General features: G+C 37.0%; 1 protein-coding gene across 1 annotated transcript in view; it reads right to left on the minus strand.

Moving 5' to 3' along the window:
• The window catches only part of LOC139938292 (HEAT repeat-containing protein 6-like), a 62,303-nt gene that overhangs the window by 19,213 nt on the left and 17,752 nt on the right, over positions 1–25,338 (minus strand). The window contains exons 16-20 of the mRNA XM_071933709.1: positions 24,786–24,908; positions 22,634–22,758; positions 8,437–8,597; positions 4,575–4,660; positions 516–647 (exon numbers count right to left, since the gene is read on the minus strand). Of these exons, the coding sequence (XP_071789810.1) occupies positions 516–647; positions 4,575–4,660; positions 8,437–8,597; positions 22,634–22,758; positions 24,786–24,908 (627 nt within the window). The remainder of the gene's footprint in view (positions 1–515; positions 648–4,574; positions 4,661–8,436; positions 8,598–22,633; positions 22,759–24,785; positions 24,909–25,338) is intronic.

The raw sequence follows: 25,338 nt of genomic DNA on the forward strand, positions 1-25,338 counted from the left end.
TTGTTCTTGGATCGTTAATTTCCTCTTTGATGTTTGACTTTAACACAATTATCGTTATCATTGTGAATGATGGAGGTCGTTCATTTCCAGCTTTTTCATAATGTGGTTCACATCAACTGGATTTTAAAAGTGAGATCATGAAAGGGAAAATGACCTTCACGCCAAGCCCATTGGGAGTTAAATTGCTTTGATGGTCTTCATGGGGGGGAGATGGGAGAGCTCAATTTTTGAAAATTGTGTATTTCTATAAATTTTCAAGTGCAACTTTTTGTGTTGTTATCCCATTTATTTTAAGTCCCAGGTCTTGATCACTGTTCTTGAGAAGGGCACAGCAATTTCCCTCAGGTAAGAGGAACATCTACGTATGAGGTAATTTTGTTTCACAGCAAAAGCACAGGGCACCACTGCCATTGCTTTGGATGCTGATCAAACAGTGAACAAAAGCAAAGATTAAAATACAAAATCTAACCAAATTAGAAGTTGGGTGAGAAGAGGAAAAAAACAGCAAAGCTCACCTTAAAGTTCTTGCAGTCTCTGACGACGTCTGTCAAAGCGCTGAAGACATCGGATGACCAAGAGGCCTTGCCCATCTCCAGGCTGGAATTCTTGAAGACGTTGCCCATGGCATAGCATGCGTTCCATCTCACCTAAAGAAATTAAACAATAAGTCAACATGTTGGCTTAGTGTAAACTCACTACGATAAAACAATTCAACAAAAAATTCAGTGATTTCAGCCGTGTACATGTATTTTCACTGACAGAACACCTTTAAAATAAATCTTTCATCTAATCTCATTCTCCACACTGTATCCTGAATGTTCAATTTAAAGAAAAGCTATAAATGTGTCAATTCAAATGTTATTTTTGAGTAAGCTTCATCCATGAAATAAACGGACAAGTTATGGTTGAGCAATAACATGAATAAGGGACTTCCTTTCTACTCCGAAAAAGAAATATCGCAGAGATACAGTTGTCATTTTGAATTACACGACGTGCTCATACACCAGTTAGAGAGGGGCGGGTGGCGAAACTTCGGAGACGGAAACTGCATGTTAAGACGCGGGATTTAAGTAATGGATAGAAATATTCTGAGAAGGGACAAGTTCCGTCTTAGATGAGACTCTTCTTTTGAGGAAACAAGACTTCTCTGAGAGGGATGATTGCAAAATCACCTGATGATGATGATTCATTTCCACAATGGAAATCCTGTGCGCCAACAATTTGTTAGTCTTCAAGAAATTCGTTTAGCCCCAAATTACAGATGTACGCAGACTAAATCATTGAGCAGGGTTACTCTTGTAAGGAGCAGCCATCTTGCCTCTTTTCCACGTAAAGCAATTCAACCACACTGGGGTATGTTTTTGCGACCATGATCGGAAACAATTGTTTCTGACAAAAAGTTCACTGACTGAAACAATTTCTGAGAGCTGCATGAAAACGGGTCGGTAACCCGAAACAGTTCATGATGTAAATTGTAGGTACATTGTACATGTACATTGTACATGTACATGTACATTCATGTTCTTACAATATACAGCCTTCAATCTGTTTTCAAGTAATGGAACTTAGTTATCGTTATTTAGTTGTTACATGTATGCTTCAGGGTATTTCATTTTTAAAAGAATTCCATTGCAATTTTTTAAATGTTTTTAGAGTCCGCCATCTTAAAACCAAGCCTAACTGAGCCAGCAAGTCTTTTACTGGTTGGTCCGCACAGCCTTGTTTCTTGGTACTTAACACCCAATCAGTAAACTTTGGATTGATTGATTTGGTATGTCAAGGCTAAGCCATTTAGTGCATTTGTGGCATGGGTTCGAATTCCAGTTATGACACTTACTGTACATGCAAGTCCTTGAGCAAGATAAAACTATTGCTTAGTCTTCACCAAGAGATAAGTGTTCACCTGTTAGGGCAGAGATGGTTCTTGTGATTGATTTAGCTTAGTGGCTACATAATAATGGCAGCACTCCCCAGGGAGCAGAGATGGTTTACGCAATGAAATAAATGGCCCAGTGCTCAAGGGTAATAAACACTGAAATAAGTGCAGCTACTTGTATTGCTCCGCGCACATGATGGGCCAATGAGCAAACCCTCTTTTGAACTCTAGCTGAGGGCGCCCTACTCAAAAAACATCATGTTCATAAGGTCTGTAGTTGTTTTTTATTGTACACAATTGTGGATCCATCAAGAATCCTCGGCTATGGATAAATTGAACAAAAGCTTTGTCTCTGAGAAAACGAACAGGGTAAATTTTAATTAATTTGGGGTTGGACAAAGAAAAATGGTACAAAGCGAAACTTGGACTTTGGCATGATATTTGGTCCTTGGAAACAAGTTTGAATATTTTATCAAGTGACACACATGGTGTAAGCTTTCATAATTCAGGCTATTTAAAGGGAATGTTAAGATTTGGTAGTCACTATAAAAAATTGCTGAAATTACAAAACTTGTAGAAACTTACAGCAGCTTTGATAAGTATTAAGTATATTGAGAAACATTTCACTGCGAAGAAACGTGGTTATATCAGTTTTTTATGCCCTGAAAATTTGAATCTGTGAAGCATTACTGTTATTAGTTACCATTCTCTGTTCTAAGATTGTGAATTCCTTTGTAGAGATTATTCTTTCTTCATGAACATTGTCAGCGATATCTAACAAATGAACTTTTCAAATGTTAGTTTTATCTCTTTACATGTATGATTAAAACAATGAAGTGGTTCAAAAAACAAAAAGTATACTTTGCCTTATAATAATCACAATACATGTACACGTAATCATACTTTTTTGAAGGGGTAAAATGGGAAAACAGACAAAAGTACATAGGAAGAGTATGACATGGCAGCTTAATCACATTAAATTACATCACTCAAAATTGATGTACGGTAGTTTAGAGTTAGCCTTCAGTACAGCAGAGTAATATAAATAACAATGTGGCGATGACAGAAATTGGCTAACATAAATGCACCCGTAATGTAACGCAATACTCGTCACGCTCCAGACAAGCGTGTGGGTTTGTAAGCAAATGATAAATTTTATCTGATGAAATAGCAGCCCGATCACCCATCTGACGGCTGGTCATAAATCAGTATCAAACAAATTTACCGCAACCCGGAAAGCCTGGGCAGGAGGCGTAGCAGTGTACTAATTAAAGCCCACTCCAGGCTCTAATTACTAAAGGGCGTTATCTATTCCTGTAATTACCTACCTTGAACAAAATAATTCTTCTTATTTATAATGGTGTCAGATTCTAGTAAAACTGATAGAGCTGTTTATTCATCACTGACCATGTCACCTTTTATTATTACAAAAGTGAGAGGAGACCTTGAGTGTTTCTGGTCATTTCTTAGCAGGCTTGTCAGCGAAATGGTCTGGGTACTTGTGTACATACATGTATGACACACAAAACAACTCCAAGACTAACATTAACCTTTCATAAAAAATAGCTAATGATGGTAGAAACAAAACTTTCCATCTGGGTTTTACTGGTTATTTGATATGACATAACCCCTCTCTTTAAATTGCCAATTACATAATGGCAGCCACATGGGAGTATAGTATTAAGTTATAAAAGCCTCTTGTTGGTTCTCCTTGTATTACTACATGTTACTCCTATGTAGATTAAAGTTAGGGTACGTAATTGGTCATAGACAAGGGCCCAATTTCATGGCTCTGCTTACCGTAAGCGCAGAAACGGCGCTTACGGAAGCAGGGAGTTCTTACGGAAAGCGTATTTCACCCGTTAGCGACGAACTTTGGCTTCTGCGCGTGCGTACTCAACGTTACTAGGCATTCTACGCTTACAGGCTAGCGCAGAAATTCGGCGCTTGCACGTAAGCGGGGAATCATGATCGCAAGTGCCGATTTCCGCGGTAAGCAGAGCCATGAAATTGGGCCCTGTTGCTCTGACCTACGTGTATATATAACTGACATGTACTGTACAGACAAAGTTATAAAGAAAGGTACACATTAAAGGCAGTGGACACAATTGGTAATTACTCAAAATAATTATTAGCTTAAAACCTTACTTGGTATCGAGTAATGGGGAGAGGTTGATAGTATAAAACATTGTGAGAAACGGCTCCCTCTGAAGTGGAGTACCTTTCAAGAAAACGGTAATTTTCCACGAATTTGATTTTGAGACCTCAAGTTTAGAATTTGAGGTCCCGAAATCAAGCATCTGAAAGCACACAACTTTATGTGACAAGGATGTTTTTTCTTTCATGGTACTCGCAACTCCGACGACCAATCAAGCTCAAATTTTCACAGGTTTGTTGTTTTATGCATATGTTGAGATACAGCAAGTGAGAAGACTGGGCTTTGACAATTACCAATAGTGCCACTGGCTTTAACAGTAAAAGTCACCTGTCAAAGTTTCAGCTAAACAAAGTTTCTACTGAAAATTTGCAAACGGACAGCACGTCTGTGAAGGAATTGGTCTCTAATTCAAAACCTAGCTCCACCATATCTTGCTGGAAAATACTGAATGTTGGAGCACCTTGAGCGTCACTGAGTGATGAATATAAACTTTTTATAAAAAGCCACTATTAATACAACATTTTGTAAAACGTAGCTTACCTTGACCCTCATAGCAGCCCCCGTTGTAATATTCTTCAGCAAAGCCTTGATAGCATCGTTTACCACAGCTTGAATACTACTCTTGGCTAGTTGGAAAGACAGTTGGGAAAATAATTAGATTAATAATATAATATATATATTTATAGATGTTAAATTTGCATCGGGGATAAAGAATATTAATTTTTTGTTTTTTACCCATACACCGATGTGTGTTAGTACTGTATACTCAGTACTTTCCCGAGTCCTGTGAAAAAATATCACAGGCATGTTACTCGGGTGGGATTCGAACCCACGACCCTTGCAATTCTAGAGCAGTGTCTTACCAACTAGACTACCGAGGTTGCCCGGCAGCTAGAGGCAGTTCGAATCCTATGTTTTGGCAGCGGGTACCGCAACGATATAATAGATGTTAAACTTTGATCAGGGATCAAGAATATTAATTTTGGTTTTACACCGATGTGTGTTAGCACTGTATACTCGGTAAGACAGAACACCTATCACCAAGAGGCCTCTATACATATGAGAAATCAGTGCATAGAACTAAATAAACAGTAAAATAATAGGAAAATAAACAACCTTCAATTCTTCCAAATGAATAATAGTAGGTGTTTATATTGCACCTCTAAATAGGACCTCGGGGCATTTTATAATACAAAACCAATACAAATCAAGGAATAAGAAATAATACAAAGCTAAGTGAACATAGCAGTTCTAAGGACAAAACATAAACAAAAACAAGTTAAAATAATCAATAATATTTATATGTTGTTCAAATTCAAATATTTAAGTATGAAATTACTTCTTTCTCAAAAACTACAATACTCCAACTATAAACTATCGACAGCTCTCCTAAACTTGTTACCAAGTAAGTTTTTGTGCTAAATATTTCAGTAATTACCAAAAGTGTCCAGTTCCTTTAAGTTAAAAAAAAACAGGTGAGTCTCAAGGGTCTTGTAAAAAAATGGCAGCCAAGTTCCTTACAAGGCTGACTTAAAGGAACGTTACAGAATTTGTAAGAAACAAAAATCGTGAAGATCACAGATTTACATGAAACTTACACGGTCTAATGATGATGATAGTTGAAAACATCCCTTGAAATATTTCTGTCTAAAATGTCATATTTGATGAGAAATAAATAATCTAACTTCGCGTTTGGAGTTTATCGCTCACCTCAGTGAGCGTTTTATTCATTTTTATTTTGGCATTGAAGCAACGCAAAACTTGTAATCGGCTTTCCACTATTCTCTCCTGACCCAGATATTTGTTGGCAAAAAAACACTATTTTGTAATGTTAATTTTGGTTTTACAGCGATGTGTGTTAGTACTGTATACTCCGTAAGACAGAACACCTGTCACCAAGAGGCTTCTATATTCATATGAGAAATCAGTGCAAAGAACTAAATAAACAGTAAAATAATAGGAAAATAAACAACCCTTAATTCTTCCAAATGAATAATAGTAGGTGTTTATATTGCACGTTTCAGGCGGACCTCGGGGCATGTTATAATATAAAACCAATACAAATCAAGGAATAAGACATAGGTAATACAAAGCTAATTGAATACAGCAGAAGGACAAAACATTAACAAACACAAGTTAAGTTAAACAAATCGCACACCAAAAGTGTCCAGTTCTTTTAAGTTAAAAAAAAAAAAACAGGTGAGTCTCAAGGGTCTTGTAAAAAAATGGCAGCCAAGTTCCTTACAAGGCTGACTTAAAGGAACACGTTGCCTTGGATCGATCGAGTTCCCTCGAAATTGCACGGTTTTCCTTTAACATCGTTGAGAATCCACAAATGAGCAGCCTATTTAACCACCAGCCTGTTCTAGTTCGCACAAAATCGAACTAGAACAGGCTGGTGGTTAAATTGGCTGCTCATTTTCTGAAATTGACCGAGAAAACCTATATTAATTATTTTAAAGCCATTGGACACTTTACGAACAGAACAAAAATTAAAAGTTCACAGATTTACAAATAACTTACAGGGTTTACAGAAGGTAATGGTGAAAGACTTCCCTTGAAATAATATTCCATGAAATGCTTTACTTTTGAGAAAACATTAAAACAACTATCAATTCTCGGTATCGAGAATAACAGACTTATTTTAAACACATGTCATGACACGGCAAGACGTGCGGAAACAAGGGTGGGTTTTCCCGTTATTTTCTCCCGACTCTGATGACCGATTGAGCCTAACTTTTCACAGGTTTGGTATTTTATGTGTAAGTTGTGATACATGTGTGGGCCTTTGGACAATACTGTTTACCGATGGTGTGCGATTTGTTTAACTTAACTTGTGTTTGTTAATGTTTTGTCCTTCTGCTGTATTCAATTAGCTTTGTATTACCTATGTCTTATTCCTTGATTTGTATTGGTTTTATATTATAACATGCCCCGAGGTCCGCCTGAAACGTGCAATATAAACACCTACTATTATTCATTTGGAAGAATTAAGGGTTGTTTATTTTCCTATTATTTTACTGTTTATTTAGTTCTTTGCACTGATTTCTCATATGAATATAGAAGCCTCTTGGTGACAGGTGTTCTGTCTTACCGAGTATACAGTACTAACACACATCGCTGTAAAACCAAAATTAACATTACAAAATTGCGTTTTTTTGCCAACAAATATCTGGGTCAGGAGAGAATAGTGAAAAGCCGATTACAAGTTTTGCGTTGCTTCAATGCCAAAATAAAAATGAATAAAACGCTCACTGAGGTGAGCGATAAACTCCAAACGCGAAGTTAGATTATTTATTTCTCATCAAATATGACAATTCAGACAGAAATATTTCAAGGGATGTTTTCAACTATCATCATCATTAAACCATGTAAGTTTCATGTAAATCTGTGATCTTCACGATTTTTATTTCTTACAAACTCTGTAACGTTCCTTTAAAGCCATTGGACCCTTTCGGTTCAGAAAAAAAAATAAAAGTTCACAGATTTACAAATAACTTACAGGGTTTACAGAAGGCAATGGTGAAAGACTTCTCTTGAAATATTATTCCATGAAATGCTTTACTTTTTGAGAAAACAGCAAAACAATATAAATTCTCGTTAACGAGAATTACGGAATTATTTTAAACACATGTCATGACACGGCGAAACGCGCGGAAACAAGGGTGAGTTTTTCCGTTGTTTTCTCCCGACTCCGATGACCGATTGAGCCTAACTTTTCACAGGTTTGTTATTTGATATAGAAGTTGTGGTACACAAAGTGTGGGCCTTGGACAATACTGTTTACCGAAAGGGTAAAGCCATTACAGTTTCTCACAACTATAAACTATCGACAGCTCTCCTAAACTTGTTACCAAGTAAGTTTTTGTGCTAAATATTTCAGTAATTACCAAAAGTGTTCAGTTCCTTTAAGTTAAAAAAAAAACAGGTGAGTCTCAAGGGTCTTGTAAAAAAATGGCAGCCAAGTTCCTTACAAGGCTGACTTAAAGGAACACGTTGCCTTGGATCGATCGAGTTCCCTTGAAATTGCACGGTTTTCCTTTAAACTTCGTTGACTAACACGGTCGGCCATTTATGGGAGTCAAATTTTTGGCTCCCATAAATGGCCGACCGTGTTAGTTCGCACAGTAAAAGGAAAACCACGCAATTTCGAGGCAAATTTGTGTGGATCATTGTATTCTACTTTTAAAACATCTTTCAAATCATATGCATTTTATAACAAACGGTTACAAACGCTTTTTATAGACGATCAAAGGCAACTCGTCCGATCCAAGGCAACGTGTTCCTTTAAGAAGTCGGAGCTCAGATTCAAGTTTCAAACTTCTCATCCTTGTAGAAAGAGGCAAAAATAAGAAATCCTCCTTAAAATCGGAGGTAATGGATTCACTCAAGTAACCCTCACCTAGAGCCTGGGACCTTGCAAAGCGAATCAGCATCCCCAGAGCTCGTACAGCATTGGACTTGACTTTATCGTGGTCTGAAGCCCCAGCGATGGCAGCGGCAAACAACTTCTGTAGAAGCATATCCGAGAAACTCCCCAAGAATGTGGAATCACCGGCGTCTCTGGAATGAAGGAAGTGGAGTTACATGAATTATCATTATTTATTTATTTTATTTTCTGTTTATTTGTTTATTTATTTATTTATTTATTTATTTAATTAATTAATTACTTAGATTTATTTTATTTTTTGCTTGTTTGTTTACTTACTTGTTTTATTGTTTATTTATTCACTTAATTATTTTTTGAATTATTTATTGATTGACTGCTTGTTTGATTAATTAATTAACTTATTTATTTATTTTTCACTTATTTGTCCTTTTTTGTTTACTCTTTATGTTTTGTAGCGTTGTCGTTTCTGTTATGGGTTTTTCCCTTTCATTGTTGCCTTGTTTGTATTTTCTGTACTTGTATTGCTGTTGAGGTCAAATAAATAATAATAATAATAATTAGAAGTCAGAGGGACATACAGGGCCTGATTTCCGGGCTCTGCTAACCGCATAAATCTGCCCTTTCGCTCACCATTCGCCGCTTATGCAAGCACTGAATTTATGAGCTACATGTACAATACATGCAGTTGTGTAAGCGAAAAATGCCTTGTAACGTGGAATATGAAACTCCCTGCTTACCTGTGAAATACACTTGACATAACATAACATGTATAAAGTGCTAATTCTTTGCTTCTTATTGCAGGCAGAGCCATGAAATTGGGCCAGGCTGTACAAGGCCAGGATACTGAATAGTCAATGTTTTAAACTTTATGACATTTTCCCGCAAAATATGTTGGGGGTTGTACAAAGAAAAATGGACTTGAGCGGAAGTTGAACCATTGACCTCTGGATTCCCATGCCAGTGCTCCACCAACTGAGCTACGTTGGCAGTCTCTCTAGTTTGTATTTGCTCTGGGGGCCTGTATTGAGTTTCTAATTAATATTACTCAAAATTATAACTTATTCCGCAATTTCAAAAGTACAATATTTTCAAACAAAAGTGTAGCTATAGAAAAAAAAAAAGAACTGGGCAAAGCGAAAAATGGGGAAAACAAAAAACACAGAATAGACTCTTCTATAAAAAATATGTACAAATGTATGTATATTATCTTCATTTGTTGGGGCAAATATTTAAATATATGAATCTTGAGATAACATGTATGGTCGGAATTGTAGCTACAATGTACTAACCAAATCAGCACAACCGACCCAAGCTGTCTATGTCATGTACAATGTGGTAAAGCGAGTGTGTGACGAAATCAGCAGCGTAGCCGCTGCTACAAACATCGCAGAAGACCCCATCTCTTCGCGATAAGTGTAAATGGGTTCTTTTGAATGCAATACACAACACACTTTACGTACATATACACATGGTACGTGATGTATGGCTCTACATCCCATTTGAAGGACATAAAAGCATTGGTCAAGGATAATGGACAAGTGTCATGACCGGGGCTCTACAACCCACACTCTGCTGATAAATAAAACATCGGCGCTTAAGTCCAGCATTTTTTTGTCGTGTGCTTGACCGCTTGGTCATGACATTCTACATTTACATGTTCATGTCTGTCAATATTTTACAATCAAACTTTGGAGTAGGTGGGTGGATACAAAATTTAAAAAAATTCAAAGAAAAAACAAGTAGGATTTGAAACTTTGCATGGTGGAGATAAGATATAGAAGAGTTTGCGGTAACACCATGTAATAACAATCTCTAAATGAGTTGGGGTGGTTCTGAAAAGAACCGTTGGGTTAACCGTTGGTGAAAAAACAAGTTAATTCACAATTTATAAACATGGGTTATTCCTAGTAGCCCCTAACATATATATTTCTTTAAGGATTTAGGATGTCAATATTTCAGATGAGATTAAATCTGAATAGCTGAAACACTAGAGTATGAATTATTCACTGGGAACGACCACAAAGTAAACAGAATGAATACATCAAGCGTACATTGTTAGTGGAACGCTATCATCAATATCAAAAAAGCCGCTCTCATCACAACCATGCAAAGACGCTGACACCTAATAACAAGTGGATCACACTTGACAAACTACAACTCATTTGTTCTCAATAAAACCTGCGTCACTGCTCTGTCTAATATACACACACTTTACTCTTCCACAAAACAAGTCTGGCACACTTAAAAAGAATCCCCATAAGGTTCGGCCGAAAAAGTAATAACACTGAACACTGACAACACGTACATGTAGCGGACAGAAAAACAAATCTCAATGAAGACTCTTTAAAGAGGAAGTAGGATAATGGTTTTATTCGCAAATTGTTTCAAGAAGTGACTGTGAACAATTTCTAAGGTACGTGGTTTACCTTTAAAAAAAAACATGGTTTAAAGGCAGTGGACACTATTGGTTATTACTCAAAATAATTATTAGCATAAAACCTTACTTGGTAACGAGTAATGGGGAGAGTCTGATGGAATAAAACATTGTGAGAAACGGCTCCCTCTGAAGTAACTTAGTTTTTCGAGAAAGAAGTAATTTTCCATGAATTCAATGAGGTTTCGAAATCAAGCATCGGAAAGCATACAACTTCGTGTGACAACTTTTTTTTTTTTTTTCACTATATTGCATTATCTCACAACTTCGATGCCCAATTGAGTTCAAATTTTCACAGGTTTGTTATTTCATGCATACATATGATGAGAAACACCAAGTGAGAAGACTGGTCTTTGTTTAACAATAGTGTCCAGTGTCTTTAAAGAGAGGGGTTCTAAAAAATGCCCATCTGAGAAACGTTTCTGCATGAAATGTTTTCAACCTTGTGTGTTCCTATTGCGGATAACTCTTCAGCTGTCGGAACAACCTCTCCAGATTTGTCGGCAGTATCTCAAAAATGTTTACACCCTTCGAAATGAAATTTTCACATCCAAGTTTTATAGTATTTTTGTAGAATATCTACATACATGTACATGTACGATGAAGGATTAAAACAAACAAGCAGATAAAAAAATCAAAGGTATACTTTGCCTGTGTTTTCACCCAAGCTTACCCAACAAGTTAAAAACCATCGATCACTTTAGTTGAAAAACATACCTTTGGTTATCGGAACCGTTTGTAAAAGAACCCAGTGCACTTTTTAAAAGGAGAAGGCCACGCCCCGGTGTTCCTGGCCCGGTGCTATCAGAAATAGGTCACATAATTCAAACGTAGTCCCACAATCTGGCAGGAAATACTGTACATGTATGTTACAGTGCCAGGAGCGTCACTGGGTGACGGACATGTGCGCTTTATAAGAAGCCACAATTACTAATTAATTGATCATTTTATTCCTATTATGAAGATGTATTCAATAAAACATTTGAAAATCTCATTTCAAGAGGAGGTCACATTTTGAGAAATAACTGAAAATTGAAGCGGTTATGTCAATGCAGGAAGAATAACTGTAATTGGAACAAACTATGTGCAATCTGAGAGCATAAACACTGATATATTTTTACATACCCACATTACCTGGAAGTGAAATATTCCTCAAAATGCTTTATAGTATATCGAAAGCTGCTGTCATGCTTCTAAACCAAAAGTTTGTATTACCATATAAAAAAAAAACTATGAACTATGAGCGCAAAGTGCATAGAAGCTTGTGAGTGCGAAATTTTGCAAGCGCGAAGCCTGTAAACATTCATTCTTTGGTTTTAAAAGTCGTACTCTTCCATATATGTAGTTTTATCTTAATGTTCTCATGAATTTTATCTCACAGTAGATATAAAACATTTTTTGTTCTCCTTTTTCCGCCCTTTAAAGGGTCTATGAAACTTTTGTAGGACAAAATACACAATGTCCACAGATTTACACTAAACTTACACAGTTTGAAGATAATGATAGTAGAAAGCTTCCCTGAAAATACTACGTGCTGAGGTGCTGTAGTTTTGGGGAAATGAGTAAAACAACGTCATGAAAATTATTTTAATCATTTAAAAACGGATTTTCATGACATTGTTTTACTCATTTCTCAAAAACTACAGCACCTCAGTAAGTAAGATTTGAAGGGAAGCTTTCCACTATCATTATCTTCAAACCCTGTAAGTTTAATGTAAATCTATGGACATTTTGAAAAAGTACCCAAATCCTAAAAATAAAAAAATAAAATAAATTAAAAAAAATATTTTAGATTATACCATGTTCAGATAGCATTTTATGACTTCAAGGTGCAAACAATTAAAATAATCTTAAAAAATCATGTGGTGACGTCATCATGATTTATTTCACAATTCACGAGAACTTGTCAATATCCAACAACCTACCAAGTTTCAACATGATCGCATAATTACATTATGGGAGTTATATTAGTTCAAAAAGTGCACCTTTAAGGCCGCGTCACGTGACCCTCGATGACGTCATTGATCTGAAACTTCACACATATGATGGCTGCCTGACATTTATCCCTCCCCAATCCCGCAAACAGAAAACTACGGTCTCTTGTGGCTGAATTGTTACAAATTTTCAAACATTTAAAATACAACACCTTTAAGATGACGTCACGTGACTTCTGATGATGTCATAATGACATCCTTGTTTTGCAATGATCATTGCACCAATACCTATCATCACTGAAAATTTTATTGCAATTGCTCTTTGGGAACATTGCAAATCAGCACTTATAAACAATATGTTCTGAAGATGACAAATAAAAAAAACTTTAACAAAAACAAGAGCTGTTTCGCTGCGCTTCGCTACGAAACAGCTAATTAAAAAAAAAAAAAAAAAAAAAAAAACACATCCCTGCTTTAACTATAGAGGGTTGCTTTGCCAGTAGTCATTTGATGATAGGGGTTTATGTGGGGAGGAGTCCCTAGTGTTGATACACATGTCAGGTGAGTCAAGAGAGGGGGGTCCCTGAATGTCAAGCCACGGACTCACCTGAGGATACCAGACAGAATTGTATTTGTACTCTGTTGTGAAGTACTTGAAGAGTGAACACAGTACTGTCAAATTTTAATTTAAAATATCTTGAAAATGCAGTCCAAAAAGAAAGGGGGTACACATGTAGTGTGAACACTATTTATAGCAGATTCATCACCTAGTACATGTAATAACATATATAATGTAGATATTTAATACCAATAATATCCATCCTTTCAAAAGGATTCAGCTGAAATCTGTTATTATTTTAGTGATAAATTACCTCTTTCTCAAAAACTATGTTACTTCAGAGGAGCCATTTCTCACAATGTGTTATGAGACAGCTCTCCATTGCTCGTTACTATACAAAGTAATTACCGTCCAGGCACACTGGTCAGACGGAGAGGCCAACTGTTCATTTACATGTTTTTCCCCGTTTCATGTTGCCATTTTGACATTAGTGGGTTATTTATTACCACTCATAACACCCACTGATGGCTTGAGATCATTGATAGATAATAACATTACTGAGTCTGGAGAAGATTGGCAACTTCTCCTAGATGACATACAATTATTGTAAGGATCGTCACAGATGTTCATGTTATATGTTTTATCATTGTTACTTAAATTGAAGCTTAAGTGCTTTGGGAAATCGGCCTCTGTATTGTTGTTTTCTAATCTCTATTCTATCATTATATTGACAGACTAAACAAGTGACAGAATGCAATTATAAATCGTGCATCTGGTTAGGCTGACTGTCTCTTGGTCTGTAATGTTGAAGGATGTAGTCGTCCGGTGTCCAATGCCTTCACGTTATTTTTGTATAATTAAAGCCAAGATGGATCAACTCCGACAACAGAGGGCGCTATGTAGGTGTTTTGAACCAAGAGTAGACATGCAGTTAAAGGCAGTGGAAACTATTGGTAATTACTCAATATAATTATTAGCATAAAACCTTACTTGGTAACGAGTAATGGAAAGCTGTTGATTGGTTAAAACATTGTGAGATACGGCTCCCTATGAAGTAAAGTAGTTTTCGAGAAAAAAGTAATTTTCCACGAATTTGAGTTTGAGACCTCAGAATAGGATTTTGAGGTCTCAAAATCAAGCATCTGACATGTCTAAAAGCACAAAACTTTGTGTGACAAGGGTGTTTTTTCTTTCATTATTATCTCGCGACTTCGATGACCAATTGAGCTCAAATTTTCACAGGTTTGTTATTGTATGCATATGTTGAGATACATGTACACCAAGTGAGAAGACTGGTGTTTGACAATTACCAATAGTGTCCAATACCAATTACCTCCCCTCCTCCCCCAACTGATGATACATGCCACTCCCACCCCCACAAATTTGGAATCTGGTAACAATGTAGTAAATGGCATTTAAGAAGAGTGCTGAGTGTTAAGAAACAAGCAATATGGAAACTATATAGTTTTCCTTGGTGTCCCATACGGCTTACCAACATGAAAAATAATCAGTACGAGTTAAAGCCATTGGACACTTCCGGTAAACAGTAATCCAAAAGCCCACACTTCGTGTATCACAACTTATATTGTGTATATATATAAAATAACAACCCTGTGAAAATTTAAGCTCAATCGGTCATCGGAGTCAGGAGAAAATAACGGGAAAACCCACCCTTGTTTCCGCACGTTTCGCCGTCTCATGACATTGTGTTTAAAATAAATCCGTTATTCTCGATAATTATCGAGAATTGATAGTTGTTTTAATGTTTTCTCAAAAAGTAAAGCATATCATGGAATAATATTTCAAGGGAAGTCGTTCATCATTACCTTATGTAAACCCTGTAAGTTATTTGTAAATCTGTGAACTTTTAATTTTTGTTCTGTTCAGAAAGTGTCCAATGGCTTTAAAACTGAAGAGACATTAACTCTCTAAGAAAAACATCCCCATACATTGTGTATGTTTCCGGCAGACATTAAAGGAACACAATGCCTTGGATCGGACGAGTTGGTCTATGAAAAGCGTTTGAAACCGTTTGTTATGAAATGCATATGGATAGAAAGGCGTTTTAAATGTAGAATATAATGATCCACACAAGTATCATTTAAAATTGCACAGTTTTCATTTTACGTCGCAAACTAACACGGCCGGCCATTTATGGGAGTCAAATTTTTGACCCCCATAAATGGCCGACTGTGTTTGTCGACAGGGTCAAACGAAAACCACGCAATTTCGAGGCATATTTGTGTAGATCATTGTATTCTACTTTTACAACATCTTTCTAACCATACCGATTTTATAACAAACGGTTACATAGCGCTTTTCAAAGACCAACTCGACCGATCCAAGGCAACGTGTTCCTTTAAATTGTCCACACTGTAGCTGAAAGATATGCTGTATTCAACAGTACGACATGAAAGTCGAGGTGTTAAATTTGTTCCAAATACTGCAGATTTACTCCCTGGGAATTACCATTTTCCTAATTTCCATCACTGATTGACAGGAAGAGATCTAATAATCAAGTAATCTGAATTCTTCGTTTGGCGTTAACTTCGATTTAAAATCTAAAAAACGATGCAAGAAGCACATAGTGCAGCACCCTGGGGGAATCCATCGCCGCCGGGTACTTTCACACCGTGTCTTTGTGTCCTACTTAACCCTAATCATGTTCTCAAGCTGGGGATATGTTATACACTGTCTGTCCTCGATGGAAGTCAAGGAGAACTATTATTATATGAAAGACGTCCACTCCCTGGAGAACGTCCCTTTTCAAGCTTGGATTCATTCCCATATCTTGTCACTCATAATGCAATCTGTTTCTTAAGTCACCCCCACCGGGGACGGCTTGGTAAAGCAGTGTTTGCTTTAAGTGGAACCTCGACAGCATTATATTTGTGAGGGCCGGAAGAGGGGTTTTAAATATGGAAAACGGGCAGCATTTCGTCATTTTAAAGGCAGTGGACACTATTGGTAATTACTCAAAATAATTATTGGCACATAAAACGTTACTTGGTAACGAGTAATGGGGAGAGGTTGATAGTATAAAACATTTTGAGAAACGGCTCCCTCTAATGAAGCAACGTAGTTTTCGAGAAAAAAAGTAATTTCCCACGAATTTAATTTAAAGACCTCAGATTTAGAATTTGTGGTCCGGAAACCAAGCATCTGAAAGCACACAACTTTGTGTGAAAAGGATGTTTTTTCTTTCTTAGTTATCTCGCAACTTCGACGACCAACTGAGCTCAAATTTTCACAGGTTGTTATTTTGTGCATATGTTGAGATACACCAAGTGTGACAAGACTGGTCTTTGACAAATACCAAGAGTGTCCAGTGTCTTTAAAGGGTTTGTCTACTATTTGTACGGAAAAAAATGCAAGTGTCCAAAGATTTACATTAAACTTACACGGTTTAAAGATAATTATATGGTGGAAAGCTTCACTTGAAATGAGTATACATTACTTGATGAGGTGCTGTAGCTTTTGAGAAATTAGTAAAACAATTTCAGTGAGACCACTTGCTCTATGGTGAGAAGAAAATTATTTTAGCATGTACAGGACTCTCCTGAAAACATTGCTCTGTTTTTTTTTCACTTTTGAAAAGGGGGTGGGGGAGATTGGAAATGAGATTAATTAAGGCAACTTAATGAATACAACATGAATAAAACATGAGGTCCAATGTTCAGGTGTTGAGTGAAATGTTATGAATAATGCATGACCTTGTAAATAATGCTCATAAATAATACATCAGCTTCCTTTGATCAAGTTGTGGTAGCTTTTTATTAATTGAGCTCTCAGTGCCATTTACTGTGTGTGGAGCATTATGCTCTATGCAGGACTTCCTACAGTACGCTTAAAGCCATTATACACTTTCGGAACAGAAAAAAAAATAAAAGTTCACAGATTTACAAATAACTTACAGGGTTTACAGAAGGTAATGGTGAAAGACTTCTCTTAAAATATGATTCCATGAAATGCTTTACTTTTTAAGAAAACATTAAAACTATTATCAATTCTTGATATCGAGAATTACGGATTTATTTTAAACACATGTCATGACACGGCGAAACGTGCAGAAACAAGGGTGGGTTTTCCCGTTATTTTCTCCCGACTCCGATGACCGATTGAGACTAAATTTTCACAGCTTTATTATTTCATATTAAGTTGTGATACGCGAAGTGTGGGCCTTTGGACAATACTGTTTACCGAAAGTGTCCAATGGCTTTAATGCATAATGTATGAGCACCCAACGTCCACATCATTGGTGCGGCATGAATAATGCATGACCTCCTTGTGACCTGTGTTAGCCAAGCATGATGTTTATGCATGGCTCAAAGTCACTGCCTCCGAAATTCATGATCTTCCAGTTACCAAAGAGGGAGGGATGAATTCTAAATGCTTTCCCTGCAGCTCATGTTTGATCGTAATGAATAATTCATTTTGCTTCCTCATGTGACACTTTTGTCATCTTGCATAAAAACCATTTTCATGATCCACTGAACTTTTTCCTCTCTAAAGTTGGAAAATTCTCTTTACTATTAATTATTTACTTACATACAAATTTGTGGATGTATAGTTCTGTAGATAGAGCGTTGACAGGTTAATCCGGAAGTTGTACTGTAGGTTCAAAACCCCAATCTGGTCATTATTTTTGTCTTTGTTCAACCCAAAATTAATTTGATCATTATATTCTACTTTAAAAATACCTCTCTAATCATATTGCATTTTATAACAAACGGTTACAAACGATTTTCAAAGACCAACTCGACCGATCCAAGGCAATGTGTTCCTTTAAGCAGCTCTATGAAATTTAGCCCAGGTGCTAGAGTAAAGATTTTATAGACTGTCCACATCACTACAATCATGACAAATGGAGGAAAGGTAGAGATTTGGGACGATGTACATGTACTATGTACCATCTCCACGACTCAACAGGCAAAGGGTCAACCATGAAAAACATCCCAAACAAATCCTGCCAAATCACAGTCACTGCACACCGAGGGAAAGACTGACAATCCTTTTTGATTCTCCAGAGATCACTCCGAGGTGAATGCAACTTGCAAAGGTTTGCAGGAACTGGAACACACTCTTTTGCCTCCCCGTGGAGCCCACTGATCAAGAGACTTCATCACCAATGGATGAAGTGAACGGTAATTACCAACCGTAGCCTGCAGGATCTAGACAATGTGAGATGGTTCCTGAGACCTGAATGTGGCTGTGACATGAATGCAACTTGCCTGGGCAAAACTTGCCCCCTTGTCACTATCACTTATGAAGGGTTTTATATTACATATGAATGCAGTGTTTCAGAAAGTGACTTAGACAACACAGGGATGAAACCGCATTTCGATATATTGCAGATTTACATTGCTTTTACACCCTTTCATGCACCATTTATTTTCCTGATAAATTGATCATATATGGACACGATAATTGTCAACATGTTTTCTGCAAATGGCTCCCCCCCCAAAAAAAAAAAAAAAAAAAAACAGGTCACAATAGCATGCTCAAGAGTTCCCATTCTGAAAACTGTGTGGCCGTTGGATTTTTATATTTTGTTTTACAAAAACTATTTTTTGATAGAGGTCGGTGCATAAAAGAGTTATAAAATTAGGTATTACATATATACAGCATTGATCATGTTGGTGGAGATACAAAACATCACAGACAGTGTTCATGTTTTGTGTGCAGATCAAACATATATACTGTACATGAAATAACAAACCTGTGAACATTTTGGACTAACCCATTAAGCGAGTCAAGGAAGAGTAGAGAAACGCATTGACCAAACGTTGCGCTCTTTTTAGGTTTTCAGACACAGTTTTCTTGAATAGAATAGCAAACAGACAGAGGAAACTGGGACAGAGAAAAGACATTTTGGTGCACAAGTCTGGCGGTCTTGAGTTTTTCAATTGAATAAACATCTTTAAAAACAAATATCGTGCTAAAATGTTGAAGTCTGATAAATATTGTCAAAAGAGATCAATTTTCTACAGTGCGTGTTTGAATAAAAAGACTTTCCTATCTACATCTCTAGTCTTGCTGGTCCAGCTACATGGACCATACAGGTAGAAAGCCCTGCGGTATCGTGGACTTTCCTCCTTACATGCCTAAAGTAAACAAGCCATGGGAAACCATGGATGTGGCGTGTCAAATAACGGAATACAGATATGGAATCCCACAATGAGGAAGTGGGTGAGACTCAACCTGGTCGAGTATTTAGAGACAGACGGATAAATATTGAAGTTGTTCAAACTCTGGTGTTTCTGATCAGCAGAGTGTGGCTTCAAATCCCCAGCCGTGACACTTAAGCAAGACACTTAACTATTGCTTCGTCCTTCAGATGGGAAGTAAAGCCGTTGGTTCCATTTATAGTGTAAATGCATGTAAAAGAACCCTGTGCACTTATCGAAAGGAGAAAAGGTTCACCTCAGGTGTTCCTGGCTGGATTGGCAGCATATTGCGCCACAGCACCTTGTAAACCATTACATGGTGCTAAGGATTAAGTCTCATAATTCAAACTTCGTCCTACTCACCTTGCAGTAAAAATACTGGCGCTTTGTATCCTTTGACAAAAGGCGCGTTATAAATACGGTTGTTATTATTATTATTATTTTATTCTGTTGTTCTTATCAGCCTTATCAGTGATAAAATGTCAGCCTGTATGTTCTCTTACACGTTGCCTCCTCCGAACTCGATAATAAAATTGAACACAGCGCAAGACAAACTTGTTTGTCAGTCGCCTTCAACAGGAGTGAGGATTGGGGTTAGAAGTTCCACAAGCAAACATTCAAGAACCTCAACTGCACTTTCGGACATGTCATTCCTGAAACAAAAGACCTCCGTCCATATTTGAGTTAAAAAAACTCCCCAGGGATCAACGCATCCAATAAAGGAATGCTCCAGAGTTGAACATTCTTGGAAGTTATTTTATTGCCTGGCTATGCGGGAAGATCGTTCTTAATGAATTTAGAAATGGAGACAGCTGGTTTCTGGGTTTGTTTTCATGAGTTAATCATTTTGGCGCCGTCGACGCTCTCCGGGAATTGCTCATTGAGTCCAGGTCACAGTGAGTGGGTTCATTACAAGATGTTTGTGTAAAACGAAAGGGTTTATTATGTGTTTCAAAACACTTGCAGAAAAGACATTAGTCAAGTGGCGAGGGTGAAGGACTTGCAAGTAGTAGGTCTTTATAAACTTGACACACAGGAACAAGTTGATGGACACGGCTTGTTTGAGGACACCACACGCTGTTAAAAAGTTACTGTCTAGCTGTTGAGTGGTTAGGCTTGAAGAATTTGCAATCGAACGAGTGTGGGGTCCGTTCAAGTAATGAACCAACAACCAACTCAGGGCATGGTTTAAAAGCAGGGGGGGAGGGCTGGGTGTCTTTTGGAACCCTATTTTGAACCTGTGGACCATTATTATTTTGTTGTGTCTGTTTTTCTTTGTGTTTTTTTTTTTTTTTTTTTTTTTTTGGTTTTACTGTGCCTTGAACACCCATTATTATTATACATTATCTGATGTTTACATGTGAAAGCCATCAGTTAACAATTTGCACACTCTTTGAAGACTTTAAACTCCTGTTTCCATACATTTTCATGGCTGTAACACTGACCGAAGATAATAAAAATCTTGCAGCGCATTTCACAATAACCGTCTCAATGAGCTTCACATTAGTGCTCTGGTCATTGGGATGGGCCAATAACATTCCTTTATAATCTTTCTCAGCTCTCTGGGGAGTATACAGCCCTGAGCTGCCGTATGACCCTAGTGGCTAATTTTTCATACACAATATCACACTCTAGCATGTCTAGGAGGTACAAATTTATACCCCTGGGTGAAGAGAAGCAATTATAGTAAAGCATTGCTCAAGGACACGAATGCCATGACCGGATTTCTAACCCACACCCTTATGACTTAACCACCAGAACTGTAATTCAATGACACCCTACAGGAACTAGCTGATATTGACCCAATTCACCTGACGTCATCGTCACATTAATCGTGGTTGCCCTTAGTCATGTTAGTTGGGAATCATTGTCCTTGTGTGTTTATGTAGCGTAGAGGGTAGGCACACACACCCATGAGGGGACTTCATCGAAAAAAAATTGACAAAATCGAAGAAGAAAAAAAGGTCCCCCAAATGTTTTTCTTTGGTTCCCACAAGGGGATTCAAACGAGAATAATACAACAACAAATACATACAAAAGGAACATGGAATTTTGTGAAATTTATAAACCAATTTGTTAGTGGAGTAAACAATATTTGTTTGCAAAACCATCCGATGGCTTCAACATGAATCAAGGTCTAATTACAGATTGTGCTATGCTGCATACACTACTTTCAGAGCTCCATCGTGCTGTGTACATGTTTCCACCAATAAACATGATAAATACAACAAACATTTACCGATTTTTTCTTTAAAAAACACCCCTGCTTGTATCTCTTGCATCAAACAACATCAAACAGGTTGAGTCTCCTACACTGGCTTGTGTTTGATTTAAAATAGATAAACAAATAATTATATAAATAAACATTATACATAATGTCAGAGAGATGACCTTAAAAATAGCTCTACAAAATGTCGGCGATATTTTCTGAGAAATTCACTTAACCTTATCTCCATATCAATAAACAGATCGCAGTGAGAGATAATAAATACTACAATCCTACCTACAATTTGTTTAGTTTTATTCTTGAATTGAAAACAAATTAAGTTGAGTTATTTCCTATTTTATGAGATTTCGCCGAACATCACAAGGCCAAATGGCCACTTCAAGGTTAAACTTAACCGAATGAATTATCAACCCAAATCAAATGCCACCAGGGGCATATTGACACCTACACACCTACATTACACCTGTACACTCCCATAGGACTGAAACAAGGTTAGCCCCATTCACAGTCGGATGTATGGGTGTCTACCACGAGGAGCCTGATGTGTGTACATAAGCAATAAGGGCACAGGGACACGCACACACAGCTGTGTTAATGGTGTCAACCGAGGACTTCTCTTTGTTCTCCCATTGTTTGGACAAAGTTTTTATTTAGACGCCCCCATTGGTTTTATACACGAAATCGAATCGAGGGCGTCCTCGGTATGACTTTTCCCCAGATCCCTTTTGTTAAAACCCTCTCCAAGTCCTCGGTCTGAATGCGTGGACATGCCCACGCTCACACACGGAAGAACACGGCAAACACTACCTGTATTATATGCCCCTTTTCGCCAGCGGGGAATAAAAAACAAAGAATTGTATTGAGGTAAGAAAGTGTCCATGTACTCACTTGTTCGCGATGAGCGCATCACTGAGGTTTCCAAGAGACCAAGCAGCCCTGATTCTCACATTGACGGAGGAGTCTTCAAGGCAGGTCAAGATGGAGTTGGCCGTATCGGCAACAAACATCACATCCTACGGGAGATTCAAATATAATAAATAGTAATAATAAAAAGATATTTATAAAGCGCCAAATTGCCAGAATGGCCTCAGAGCGCTGAGGTACAAAGGTAAAAAGTAATTACCAAATTACAAAGTTACAATACTGAGGGTTTCCGAAGAATACAGTTTAAAAAGATAATAACAAAAATATGTTTACAAAATCCGGACCAGCCAATTTGATTAAATTCTACATTAACAGTTAAAAGACTATATTCAATTAAGTGAAAACAATACATGTATTGCCTAAAAAAAAAAAACGATTCACTTTCGTTTTTTATCTAGAGTTTTAAAAATTCTCACTAAAACCATGAAAACTGTAAATTCTTGCACTCTTTAGTGCATAAAAAAAGTCAACCGTTTCCCAGTAGCCTACCCCTGCAGGATTACTTGCAGTCAATAAGCATTTTTTTTCTACTCTTTTATAATTTGTTTTGTCGATGAAACTCCATGTTTGACACCCATATAAAGACATTTTGTTATTGGCTTTTGCAGACTTTAATGTCTGCTATTTCTTTACAGTTGTCTTTCTGAAGAACTAACGAGACGATCATAGACCTACAGCTGGTTGAACAGATGGTATCCAAAGAGATCAAAGGCCTCATGATAACGATAACTATTTTTTTTCTACTCTTTTATAATTTGTTCTGTCAATGAAACTCAATGTTTGACACCCATACAAAGACATTTATTTTTGTCATTGGCTTTTGCAGATTTTAAAGGAACACGTTGCCTTGGATCGGTCGAGTTGGGCTTTGAAAAGCATTTGAACCCGTTTGTTATGAAATGCATACGATTAAAAAGATATTTCTAAAGTAGAATATAATGATCCACACAAGTATCACTCGAAATTGCACGGTTGGCCATTTTATGGAGTCAAGATTTTGACTCCACAAAATGGCCGATTGAGTTTCTTCCCGACGTAAAAAAAAAAAAATACGATTTCGAGGCATGTTTGTGTGGAACATTATATTCTACTTTTAAAACATCTATTTAACCATGCGTTTCATAACAAACGAGTTTCAAACGCTTTTCAAAGACCAACTCGACCGATCCAAGGCAACGTGTTCTTTTATTGTCTCGTATTTCTTTACAGTTGTCTTTCTGAAGAACTATTGAGATGATCATAGACCTACAGCTGGTTGAACAGATGCTCCCAAAGAGATCAAAGGCCTCATGATAACGATGTTTAATCCGTCTTCACAAAATCCTGGCTGGCTTGTGATAGGAACAGGTCTCCGACAAAGGCATCAGGCACGAACCCATCCAAAGAGTTAATCCATTCATCAAGATTAATTAATTAGCCTCTTCCTGGGATTAATTAGCCTGATATTAATTAGCTTCTTCTGCTAGATACCCAAGAAAAAACAAAGAGGGAATAACGGACAGTCTGGTTTACTGGTATTTTTTTTTTTCTTAAGTCACTTTTAATAGCAGTCCACTTGTTATCAAATTTTTTCAAGTTGTTGTCCAAAGCAATTTTTTTTCTCCAATGTGCAGTGAAACTTAAAGGAACATTACAGAATTGGTAAGAAAACAAATCGGGAAGATCACAGATTTACAAAAAAAACATACACAGTCTAATAATGAATTGATGAGAAATAAATAATCTAGTTTAGCGTTTGGAGTTTATCGCTCAGTGAGCGTTTTATTCATATTTTTTTGCATCGATTTCATGCAAACTGTCTAATCGGTATTTCATTTTTTTCTTGTGACCCAGATGGTCGATTGATCTCAAACTTCTACAGGTTTGTCAGTTTATGTATGGTTGATTACATTAAGTGCTTTCACCGCCAGCAACTGTTTTGATAGCAAAACCAATTCAGTAATGTTCCTTTAACTAAGTTCAAAGAGGAGGTCATATCAGGTTTTTTGTTCTTGAATCTATGAGCACTTCGATACACCCCTAAAGGTGTGATAAAACGCTACATAAGAACCCAGTATTATTAAAGAAAAGCCTGCTAAGATAAAGGTCTTGACACTCTATGTAAGATGTAACTTACCTCCCTGAGACAGGGGTATAATACATAGGCGCCTAGTGCCCTGACTGCTGCTGCTTTAACTCTATAGTCTTCTTCGTTACTCAGACCAAGGAGCATGGTGATGCAAAGAATGCGTTTGTCCATCTGAAAGAAGTCAAAATATATATCAACTTTAAAATTAGTTCTAAATGTTGAACGTATTAATTAGCCAATACACACACTCTAAACTGTTTATACTTCTCGAAATGACAACACTTGCATCCTGCAATCAGGGAGACATCTAGAGCTTCAAATGGTGTTTGTAGCTTTGCATGGTGTGGAGAATAAGAGTAACTATAAATACAAATTTGAATAATCCTGACGACGAGCAGAGCATACTGTTTGAAACATTGAGACTAAACCAGCTCTTTTCAGAGCCACCACTAAATTTTACTCATGGTTGTACCCGCAAGTTCAGTATTCATATTTATATTTATATTTACTCTTATCTAGAGCCTTATCAAACATAAAGGGAAAAAGTTTTCATAATCAGCAAAATTTGAAATTTGTTGAAAACAGCATCAGGGAGAGTTTG

This window comes from Asterias amurensis, chromosome 6 (genome assembly GCF_032118995.1).
Source record: "Asterias amurensis chromosome 6, ASM3211899v1".
NCBI lineage: Eukaryota > Metazoa > Echinodermata > Asteroidea > Forcipulatida > Asteriidae > Asterias > Asterias amurensis.